The sequence below is a fragment of the Cydia amplana genome, chromosome 10 (assembly GCF_948474715.1).
Source record: "Cydia amplana chromosome 10, ilCydAmpl1.1, whole genome shotgun sequence".
NCBI classification, from domain to species: Eukaryota; Metazoa; Arthropoda; class Insecta; order Lepidoptera; family Tortricidae; genus Cydia; species Cydia amplana.
Window position 1 is genome coordinate 11,274,798 of NC_086078.1, and position 12,526 is coordinate 11,287,323.

The 12,526-nt window shown below is 39.3% G+C and overlaps 1 protein-coding gene across 1 annotated transcript; it reads left to right on the forward strand.

The window, feature by feature from the left end:
- Window positions 1-933: 933 nt before the first annotated feature.
- Window positions 934-4,610, forward strand: LOC134651829 (uncharacterized). Its single transcript, XM_063506944.1, has 3 exons — window positions 934-2,035; window positions 3,205-3,560; window positions 4,485-4,610. The coding sequence occupies exons 1-2, from the start codon at window positions 1,285-1,287 to the stop codon at window positions 3,342-3,344; spliced, it is 891 nt and encodes a 296-aa protein (XP_063363014.1). The 5' UTR covers window positions 934-1,284; the 3' UTR covers window positions 3,345-3,560; window positions 4,485-4,610.
- Window positions 4,611-12,526: the final 7,916 nt, after the last annotated feature.

The window sequence follows — 12,526 nt, forward strand, 5'->3', positions numbered from 1 at the left end:
CTTGATGTATTGATATGGGTATTGGCGAGGTTCCAAGTTTGCACTTTTCAATCAGTACGCATGCAGATTTAACGCAATTTATAAATAACTGACAATAAAAAATGGTTTATGGTAGGTACATGGTACAGTCACGAGTTAACCAAATGGAACATTGAGTCTCCGTATAATTTGATAAAACGTTAGGAAGAGTTCCTTACAATTTTAATTATAACATCACTTTGACATACTTACTTTCATGATGTCCCAAATTTATTTGGTCGATTATACAACGATTATGCATATCGAAACGCATAAAACAAATGACTCTTCTAGCGCTAATAAGGTCGAATAAGATATGACTACGCACTTCGTTGTATAATATACTCGTAGGAGTCGTCGACTGTACTTATTTTTATGACCCAGTTTTGCTCTGCACGCCGCTGTTGTAAAGATCGCGATGAAGATGAATCTGGATCGAAGTGAGGATTGGATCTATGCCAATATCTTATTAAAGAAAAACGAGCATGATTTTTTGATGATGACGGCCTCCGTAGCCTAGTGACGGCCTCCGTAGCCTAGTCGGTAGTGACCCTGCCTACGAAGCTGGAGGTCCCGGGTTCGAATCCCGGTAAGGGCATTTATTTGTGTGTTCATCACAAATATTTGTTCCTTAGTTATGGATGTTTTCTATGTATTTAAGTACTTATATGTATCTATATTATTATATATATCGTCGTCTAGTACCCACAACACAAGCCTTATGAGCTTACCGTGGGACTAGGTCGATTTGTGTAAGATTGTCCCATAATATTTATTTATTTATATTTATTATTTATTTATTTTTAAAATGAGTAGGTACAGTCAGTATGTAAGGTATGTCCAAGAAAAGTATAGTGCCTATTTCATGTATGCGGCATCATCAAAAATGACACGTTTCAGCGTTTGATGTTTCACTTTCTGATTCAAATCTGTCCAAATTGAACAATTTAATCCACTAATAGAACTTTCACGCACATATGACGGGCTATTATTGCTTGTAAGGTTCGGGACTCATCCAACAAGGTTAGGGGGCTCCGTCTCTAATGGAATCAGCATGCATGCCACGCGCCGCGCCTACTTACCATGAGCGATGCGGAACACAGGTCACATGAGGAATTTAATTGTGTTCCATTATCATATTTAACTTCTTTTACTGTAAGTCAAAAGTGAAAACGGAATGGGCGGCAGCGCTCATCGTCATTCGTCACCGGCGATCGATGGAGGCAACGTCTTTCGGAAGGATACTCAGAAATTTAAACCCTCACAATGGAATTGTCCGCGCGCTGTGTAGCAGTATTGTCGCTCTGCGTGTGTGTTTCTGCGATTGTCGGCCCGGCTGGAAATGGCACTAAAGCCATCAAAACTGACACCTATTTGGATGCTTACTCCAAATCGCGTATCGAAGCTGAGAAGGCTAAAAAAGGAGTTATTATAGTCACTGCTAAGGACGGAGAGAAAAAGATTTCCAATCGTGATGACAGTTTTTCCGGTTATGATTATTCCCCATCATACACTGATAACAGCTTTAGCTCTTCATCAAGCTCAGGTTTCTCAGGTCCTCTTTCAAATAACTATCTGCCGTCAAACCCTGTGAAGTTCGAATCGGAGATCACGTATAACGCCCCAGCTAACAACTACGGACCTCCGCCGCAGAAGTATGGTCCTCCGGCAAATAGTTACGGGCCACCAGCGCAGAGCTATGGACCACCCACGCAGTCGTACGGACCGCCTGCGCCCGTGTACGGTCCCCCTAAGCCCGTGTACGGACCCCCTCCGCAACCTCCGTGGCCCGGCATGCCTTACACAGCGCCCGGCCTGGGATTCCTCGACAAGTTGCATTTGAAACTGGATATTTTGACGATCGCGAAGCTGCTGCTGAAGTTGCTGATCTTTAAGAAGATTGTGACGATGATCGCCGTAGTGTGTATGCTGCTCGTGATTCCGAAGCTTCTTTCGTTCAAGAAAGATAGTGGCGCCAGCAACGACGAAGACGAAAGGACCTTTGGAAATAGCAATAGTAAGTTTAATTTTCTTAATAGATAGGAAGTATGCAACTTGCATTTCGAATATCACTGTAAGCTAGTCGAACGCTCGGGCGAAATAATCATTATGTAGGTACACTAGGTACGGTACAGTCAAGGAATTTGTTTTTTTTTTCAATGACAATCTGTTTCATTCAGTGACAATCTATATCTATATGAAAGTCGTTAGGGAACTGAAATCAGATTCCTTGACGTACTTGAAAGCGGAATTAAGGCCCTTACTTTTTTTAAATACGGTCATTTGGGGAAAGTGCTCCCATGGTAAAACTGCACCTATTCGACGAATACTAATATTAGGCCTTAGAGGCCCTTCTACCATGATTACACTTTTTCCTTTCCTTACTGGGATAAACTCACGTAATAGTAGTTTGTGTTACAAGGGATCAAAATGATATATTTCCGTCAAGGGCGTACATTGAATCCTGAATGAAGCGATGGATTCCTATCGCTCCTAAGCGTAATCCTAAGCGTAATGAGGGATTCAAGTGTTAACGCCCAAGACGAAATAATTTTGATACCGTGTGACACATACTGCTTTTCACATCAAATATGAGGAAAATAAAAAATCTTATTGTTGACACAATCTGATGCTTAAACAAATTATTTAAGCTAAAAAAATTATGTGCAAAAAAATGTAAGTGTTCTAAAACAGAAAAGTGTTACTTTGATCCTAGCAGGGAAGAAAAAGCTCTTTTCCGAATAGGTGGTGTGAAAAATATCTTTAATCCTTATCTCTTATCTTTATCTTCTTGTGTTTGTTGAGTATGTAGTTGTTGATATAAATGGTTGAAACTAATTTTAGTTGTTCAATATACTTATACTATGATTGTTCAAAATGGCCTAAAAAAAATCAGTCCATGAGAGTGATACGGTAGGTTTTCGGCTCGCCAGCACTTATTATATTATATTATTATTATTATATGTGAATGCACAGGCAGCTTAAAGCTGATACGTGCACATCAATGTCCACTTGTGTTTTGTAGTCTACGAAAGTGTGTACTTGCTGAGGAAAACCCTCTGCCTCTGCCCTCTGTAACTCAATTCTACAAAGTCTCAGAAGGGCCGTCACATCACACGTGTATTAAGACTATTACGATTTCGCTAATGATTTATCAGTCTGTTTATTGATTGTTTTATTGCGTAGTCGTACAACTGACGTCGGCACAGCAGCTGCTAGAACGCGCGATATCCGTGTACGGTCGGCAGGAACCCGACTGCGGCGTTGTGTGCCGGCTCCGGAGGGTGGTGGACGACATCTATGAGTTCCAACCTTATGTCAGGTGAGTAACGCACATTATTGCTTATACGGTCGGCAGGAACCCGACTGCGGCGTTGTGTGCTGGCTCCGGAGGGTGGTGGACGACATCTACGAGTTCCAACCTTATGTCAGGTGAGTAACGCACATTATTGCTTGTAGAGTCAGCACGAACCCGACTGCGGCGTTGTGTGCCGGCTCCGGAGGGTGGTGGACGGCATCTACGAGTTCCAACCTTATGTCAGGTGAGTAACGCACATTATTGCTTGTAGAGTCAGCACGAACCCGACTGCGGCGTTGTGTGCCGGCTCCGGAGGGTGGTGGATGACATCTATGAGTTCCAACCTTATGTCAGGTGAGTAACGCACATTATTGCTTGTACAGTCAGCACAAACCCGACGGCGGCGTTGTGTGCCGGCTCCGGAGGGTGGTGGACGACATCTATGACTTCCAGCCTTATGTCAGGTGAGTAACGCACATTATTGCTTGTACAGTCGGCAGGAACCCGACTGCGGCGTTGTGTGCTGGCTCCGGAGGGTGGTGGACGACATCTATGACTTCCAGCCTTATGTCAGGTGAGTAACGCACATTATTGCTTGTACGGTCGGCAGGAGCCCGACTGGGGCGTATGCCGGCTGCGGAGGGTGGTGGACGACATCTATTACGAGTTCCAACCTTATGTCAGGTGAGTAACGCACATTATTGCTTGTACGGTCGGCAGGAGTCCGACTGCGGCGTTGTGTGCCGGCTCCGGAGGGTGGTTAATAGATGTCTACGATTTCCAACCATATGTCGGGTGAGTAAAGTACTATATTGCTTGTCGTTTGTCGTATCGGGGAATGGTCGCCAGAAGCCTGCGGAGCACGTGCCGGCTCCGCAAGGCTCACGATATACAAGTTTCAACTTAATGTCAAGTGTGTAAAACACATTATTGCATACTCGTAGTTGCAAAATACATATAAATAAAATAAAAAATACCATAACAGAAAAAGACATACCTACATTACATATTTGCAAATTAGCTTATAATATGCTCTGTTCAAAGGAATGCGTCACACATCAGCCTGTATAAGTGTTATTATGATTGAATCGAATTATGCAAACTATTATGGTTTTATGAGTAATACGTTTGATGCAATGTTTCTAACGTGTATTTTATTGTTTTTCAGGCATAACTCGTGAGGGTCCAGTAGGTAAGAATTAATTTTAGGTGCCATGCAATTAAACATATAAAGTCATAAATTATTGTATTAGCATAAGTATTTATTTGGAACATGTTAGTCAATTAAATAAATAAATTTTGTAAATAGTTGTATGTAGTTTTATCATGAATTCCATCTTGGTTCCTTTTAGTACCTATTTATTTAAATCATAAATTATTTATTCGCACAAAATATTAATAATAATAATTATTAATTATTTATTAATTATTTTTTTAATTTACGTGCATATAACCTGTACTTCCTATATGTTATAATACTTATAATCTCATAACTCTTTTTTCTCATAACTTAAGTCGTTGTTATATACAGTTTATAAAGAACTTAATTAGTTACCAAGTAGGTAGTTAGTAACATAACAGCAGCAGCAGCAGTAGGTAGCATAAGTATTTATTTGGAACATGTTAGTCAATTAAATAAATAAATTTTGTAAATAGTTGTATGTAGTTTTATCATGAATTCCATCTTGGTTCCTTTTAGTACCTATTTATTTAAATCATAAATTATTTATTCGCACAAAATATTAATAATAATAATTATTAATTATTTATTAATTATTTTTTTAATTTACGTGCATATAACCTGTACTTCCTATATGTTATAATACTTATAATCTCATAACTCTTTTTTCTCATAACTTAAGTCGTTGTTATATACAGTTTATAAAGAACTTAATTAGTTACCAAGTAGGTAGTTAGTTATTATACTTACCAAACTGATAGTACATACTTGGAGTTTGTCGATGTACGTTTGTCATCTTGGCTAGGCTCCCTGGCCTACTGGCCTATTGGGCTTGGCGGGCTCTAAATCATCTATCACCATTATAAAAAAGTGGCCAAGTGCGAGTCGGACTCGCCCATGAAGGGTTCCGTATTTAGGCGATTTAAGACGTATAAAAAAAAAACTACTTACTAGATCTCGTTCAAACCAATTTTCGGTGGAAGTTTACATGGTAATGTACATCATATATTTTTTTTAGTTTTATCATTCTCTTATTTTAGAAGTTACAGGGGGGACACACATTTTACCACTTTGGAAGTGTCTCTCGCGCAAACTATTCAGTTTAGAAAAAAATGATATTAGAAACCTCAATATCATTTTTGAAGACCTATCCATAGATACCCCACACGTATGGGTTTGATGAAAAAAAATTTTTGAGTTTCAGTTCAAAGTATGGGGAACCCCAAAAATTTATTGTTTTTTTTCTATTTTTGTGTGAAAATCTTAATGCGGTTCACAGAATACATCTACTTACCAAGTTTCAACAGTATAGTTCTTATAGTTTCGGAGAAAAGTGGCTGTGACATACGGACGGACAGACAGACGGACAGACGGACAGACGGACAGACAGACAGACAGACAGACAGACATGACGAATCTATAAGGGTTCCGTTTTTTGCCATTTGGCTACGGAACCCTAAAAAACAGTTTCGTTTTTGGTGAAATCACAGACTACATATATACAGACGCTGCTATCCCATACATTCAAATGTGACCGCCTAAAAGCGCATCATTACTAGATGGCGTCACTGAAAATGCACGGTTGCCTATCATGGATACAAGATGGCGCTGTGTCACATCCAAATCATAGAATTCCTAACGACATCTATACGTCTTCATTGAAAGTTAGTAGACATATGTCGTTGCCAACGATTAGAAGTAATCAACAGATGTCGCTTTATAGCGTATTGAATAAATCATGAATCTAGTTTAAAACTGGATCAAGCATGAGGGGTGGAAGGAAATGACCGAACAGGATAGTCTTATGTATCTTTCAGTAGGAGTAAAGAGAGTTCGGGCACTTAAGGAATACAGGGAGGGAAGGGAGAGGCAGGGTACAGAGAAATAGCGTAGCCGAACGGTATAACCATAAAGTAATTTCGGAAAACGATACTGTGGTGATGATAATATTTATATATTATAAGAATGCTACATAAGTCTTGCCGAAACTATTTAAACCGGCTGAAAATAAATACCTGTCATAATAATTTTGCGCATGCTACCATTGGTGCATGGCAAAAGGATTAGACATTACTACTGGCGTAAGTCCGTCTATATGCCACCATGCCACTGGTACTTGAGCGTTTCTTTATATTTTTTTAATCCAATTGCTCAAAAAGTTTAGTTTTTGTAGCTGCAAATCGTGCGTAAAGTTTGATTTTTTTACACTAGTGCTAAAAAGTAATCTGATTGATACATTTTTAAATAAATGAGTATTATGCGAGACCCGCTTATAAATGACCCACCTGAACAACGCGCGATTGGGCATAAAGGAGTATTATTCGAGACCCAATAGTATTACTTGAACAACGCGCGACTGAATGAAGCTGACGTTCGTACAATACACTTTATACACTTAATATAAATGTAATTAATTAGATATATATCAATATAATGAAATAAAAAAAGATTCATGTTTTTTTACATATAGCTGGTCAACCAAATCTTGTCAGTAAAATAAAGGCGCGAATTTCAAATTTTCTATGGGACGATATCCTTTCGCGCCTACATTTTTCAAATTTGCCGCCTTTTTCTACTGTCAAGATCTGGTTGGCCATGTATAATTATATGTTCTGAAAATTAATTTTATAGCTGGTCAACAAAATCTTGTCAGTAAAAAAAGGCGCGAAATTCAAATTTTCTATGGGACGATATCCCTTCGCGCCTACATTTTTCAAATTTGCCGCCTTTTTCTACTGTCAAGGTCTGGTTGACCAAGTATAATAATACAATTTCTCTTCAATTGGCATAATGCTGACAACAGTGACAACAGAATTCACATTGAAAAAAATGGCAATTAAAAGTAAAACTTTTTTATTCCCTTCCCGCCTTTTTTATTCAACATTTAAAGTGATTTATGTTTGTAAGTAATTGCCAAGAAAGCATAAGTTATTAAATAAAAATGAGTGATTCAGACGATTTTGGAGTTAATTTAACGCCACCAGATATCAAAGCAAAGGCATCCGTTGTAAGTGACAGGGCTATAACCGCGAAAATCGAATTTCGCAAATTGCGGGCATTTTTCTCTGTCACTCTAATTACGCCTGCACTGGAGTAAAAAAGAAAGATCCCCGCAATTTGCGAATTTCGGTTTTGGCGGTAGCCCCTCAGTATATTACCGGAAAAATCGAAAGCTCGGTACTCGTGCAAAATGACATACTTCTCGCACTTATATCGAAAACTACTATTTTTTGCCATTTTTTATATTGTGTACTTTTTTGCCACTTATGTGTTATTTGTACTCAAATTCACGAGCTCTTTCGATCCTAATGAGATAAAATACCTCAATCCATGCTCAATTCACTCTTATCGTGCCTTCTAAAAATTTACGATACAAGTTGCATTGCAATAACTATAAAAAAGTAACTGATTTGACTAGTACGAAAATACCCTATTGTAACAATACAATGCGACGTTGTCGAGTTAAACTGGACTCGCTTCGCAGTAACTCATAGCAGTTTGGCAACGTCGCGTCGTGCTTTTATTTTTAAGCAACAGATTTGTACATGATTTGTACCATCTTAGTACCTATACATACAAAGATATGTTTTCATAACGTTCCTTTTCAACTTCTCCCATGGCAAAACCCGTACCTATCAAACCTGAAATTATTACACAAAAGCATTTAATGTTTGTTTTAATAAACTTTTTCTGTTATAATTAGAATAAATATATCTAATTTTGCGTATATTGACCAGGCAGGTGTTTGTATCACTAATTATGTGACCTATAAGTATAGACAGACAACAGCGTGCACAGAAACGTCAAAAACGGCATCAAGAGCATCAAGTAATGATTATTGCTATTTTAAAATTAGTCCCCTACTTCAGGGTAATGTTATACGCCTGTTCCTTAAAAAAGCAGAAATGGACACTGAGGCATAATTATCATTATTTTGGAATTTAAGTACTATATAATATTATTCGTAGTCTTTTGGAATATCATATTTTATTTGAACTAATAATATTGTATAATAATAAATCATAAAAGCTCTATTTAGGGACAAGAAAGAACTTTCAACGGCAACACTAAAAATTAACTGTCAAGTAGTCAAGTCGCCACAAAGCGGCACCGCGTTTGTTGCCTTTGCTTTGTTTCTGTTTATACAAACTTTTTAATTTCATATTATAGCTTCATTTGAAATATAGTACAAGTACGTGAATAGAATACCTAGACGTGTCTTGCTTGGTGCAGTTGCGTAGGTATGCTAAAAGGAACGTTGGAAGACCGATGTGGCGCTTTAAAGACTGTGCTAAGCGTGATATGTGCCCAAAATGTGGGAGGTCGTGCCGCTCACGCATCGGCCTCCACAGTCACCAAACCCGTTGTCTAAACAGCAATGCATAAATCGTCTGCAATAGACGGAAAGACCTGTGATGATGACGTGAATTGCCGATGTAGTAACGGAACACTACTCATCGTAAGATCTACATATTAATCTGACAGTGTCTACTGTTTGCCAATAAATGATAAAAAATTAACACTTCAGGTAAGTTTGTTTTGAATACAAAGGTTAATTAAATAATTTATCACCACACCAACTGGTAAAGGCCCCCTTGATTGTTCAAATACTAATGAGAAAACTAAATTTACTTTTAAATGATGATTTTGAATTATAAATTCTTTATAATGTTCATGTGGATTTGATTTTTTTGGTATTTTATAGTTGGTATTTTCCCTGCTTTGGCATGGTGATAAATTCTGTGTTTCATTAGGTGGCAATGTTTGTTTAACCCTCGTGCCTTGAATTCTCACAACGCTCAAGATTCCACGGCTAATCTTTACTTTATGGACCGTCGATTTGAAGGGAGTGTTGGGTATGGGGGGTAGAGGGTGCAAAGGCCTACCCCCCAGTCCAACCCCCATGGCGCGGAACCCCATGGTTATGGAGATATCCATGGTTAAAGTTTGTATGAAATTACTATGAAATAAAGGAGTAATGTCATAGCAGATGTCGAAAGGTGCCGTTTTGTGTTCATTTATATTACCTTTTAACCACACCACCATCCTCAAGGTCACCAAAATCTCAAGGTCACGAAATTTATGGTCACCAAAATCTCAAGGTCACCAAATTTTTTATCCCCAGAATCTCAAGGTCGCCGAAATCTTTGGTCACCAGAATCTCAAGGTCACTAAAAACCGAATCAGAGCACCCCACTATCCACGTGGGCTTGTCTGTCCTACCCCTAGAGAGCAATTCCAAAAACGGAGGCGCGGAGGGAGGGCAGCCCTCGCCCGCCGTGACGGAGCGCGGGAACGAGCCAGGCGAGCGGCTGAGGCTGGTCGCCGCAGGCGACCAGTAAGCCGAAGCTGCGGAGCCGAGTGCAGTGAGCGTGCTTTGTCACGCGAGGGCGGAAGGGCTGCTCTTCCGCAGCGCCGGAGCTACCCAGATCCAACAGCTTCACCGCTGAGGTCGAAGGCTCGCGGAGTAGCCCCGAGGTCAGCTCGCGACCTCAGGGGCGACGAAGCGGGCCTTCGGGCGAAGCGCGCCCCCCCTCACCCCTCACCCCCTCCCCCTTCAAATTTTGCTGTAATCCCTTATTTCATAGTAATTCCATACAAACTTTAACCATGGATATCTCCATAACCATGGGGTTCCGCGTCATGGGGGTTGGACTGGGGGGTAGCCCTCTCCCCCCCCTCCCCCCTCCCCCCCTCCCCACCCCAAAAATCGACGGTCCATAAAGTAAAGATTAACCCTAATATTGATACCCGAGCAAGCGAAAGATTCCAAAGTATTTAGAGTTAGAGCAAGAAAAGTCTGCAGCGATTTTGATAGCCCACGCAGTGCATCTGTTATTGATACATCATAATTTCAAAGACGTTGGACATTTAAAATAACACATGTACTGCGCAGGCGATCAATATCGCTGCAGACTTTTCTTGGTCTAAATCTATACAATGGTTAGTGTTTGCCACTTAATGCAAGTGAAAGTAAGCAAATGTATGTAATCAATTTGCAAACAGACTCCAATGTGAAGGCAATGTGTATTAACTTTATTGTGATATTATTCCATTTTATATATAAAAAATGTTTCTGATTTCAGGACCCAGCCTCTAGCCACTAGAAGTTACAATGTACTCGTATGCAACAAGAGAGTGAAGATGAAATAGTCAATGCATCTCTGTACAGTCGCCATCAGATATATCGGAACGGCCAAGGTGTTCACAATATCTGAACACGCACTCTAACGCCCTGACAATAGAGGCGTGTTCAGATATTTGTGAGCGCCTTGGCCGCTCCGATATATCTGATGGCGACTGTACCACAAGTAAAATATTTTGAGTGGAAGATGGTTGAGATTGATTCCTGTTTCAACGGACAGACACATGCTATGAAGATTCTCTTAAAAATAATAAAATACAATTAATAAATTCAATGTTTAACATGATAGTGACTTTATTTTGTCTACCCACTAACAACCAATTTGTTCAATGCTGGCGGGCAATGGGGCGGTAAACTTAAATATTTGATGTGGTATGAAGCTAAATGTTTTGAACATAATGGCAAGCCACTAAAAAGTTTTAATCCTAGATTAGCCATTAAACTGTGGCTACCAGTCTGATTTGTTAATTGTTATATAAGTACAGTCAGCGTCATATAGTAGGTAGCATCCAAAGTATTCAAATAGTTCAGTACACCATATTATTTGTATGGCGAACTGAACTATTTGAATACTTTGGATGCGACCTACTATACGACGCTGACTGTACTTAATTTAAACATATATAAATTGTATATTATTTCTACGGCCTCCTAGCTAGTCAGTAGTGACAGTGACCCTGTTCTGCCTATGAAGTAGGAGGTCCTGGGTTCAAATCCTCATAGGACATTTATTTGTTTTAATTAATGGTCTATATCTATTCCCATCTGTCCACACCTCTTGTATGGCGGCGGGGACAAATGGGCCACCACCATGGGACACCATATTAATACACTTTTAGGGGGATCCGAACCTAGGACTTCCAGCTTTTATATGATCACAAAATATAAGATATGTATGTATTTACATTTACACATTGTATTATTGCTCTCATACATATAGGGATATTTTTTTAAATGTCGGATGTCTCTTCTCTTTTGAGCATGAATAGAAGCAGGGGATAACTGACAGAACGGGATAGTCTTATGTATCATTCAGTAGGAGTAACAGCGAAAGCGCTATTATTGTTTGTCCTTGTCACAGTCTCACATCTTGTTTTATTCCCCACCGTAAATTGACCACCGTGATTGGTCGAATTCATTGGTTGCCCACCATAACAAATAAATTCGACCAATCATAGCGGCGCAATGCGACGCTATGATTGGTCGAATTTATATGTTTTGTCCCTCACGGAGGCACGCGTAGACCACTTCTATAGGATGCTACCTTCTATGCTTTTGAGCAAGTTTTTGTCACCTGCCCTGCTATTCAAACTGCTCAAGAATTTACAATGTTTTGTTACCAAGTAGGTCGATTAGTGTAAGACTGTCCAAAAATATATGTATGGCTATATGAGGACAATTTTGCAATGCGTAAGGTTAAGTAAATTAATATACAAACAGCAACACTCCTAACTGTACATCGGTACAGTTAACACTTAACAGTGTGGGTGATGATACCATGTAGGTTTAATATATTTTAATTATTATCACGTTTCTAAGAACAATAGTACATTATTGTGTAGGTTCGGAAGTAGCTACTTGCAGGCTGAGGATTCGTTTTAAACGGACGACCTTGGGAGTCCGTTTAATTGAATCCGAAGCCAGCAAGTAGCCTTCCAGCCGAGTCATATATAGTGCTTTTCTCAAAAATGGTGCAAGAAATAGAAATATTTTACAGAAGCAACGTTCTAATTTTCACAGAGAAAAGTAAAACCATTAAAAAGATTTGCTTGCCGCCTTTAAAAAAAAATAGAAGTGTATTTTTCTGCTGAAAATACGCCAACGTATTTGAGATACCTAAATAGTCGCGGTACCAACATTATAATAATATAAGTGCTGATCATCT

Bases quoted from the DNA above. Each gene is read 5' to 3' on its own strand.
- LOC134651829 (XM_063506944.1), top strand. From the start codon at position 1,285: ATGGAATTGTCCGCGCGCTGTGTAGCAGTATTGTCGCTCTGCGTGTGT. The intron at 2,036-3,204 runs GTAAGTTTAATT...TTTATTGCGTAG, and splicing joins GACCTTTGGAAATAGCAATA to TCGTACAACTGACGTCGGCA.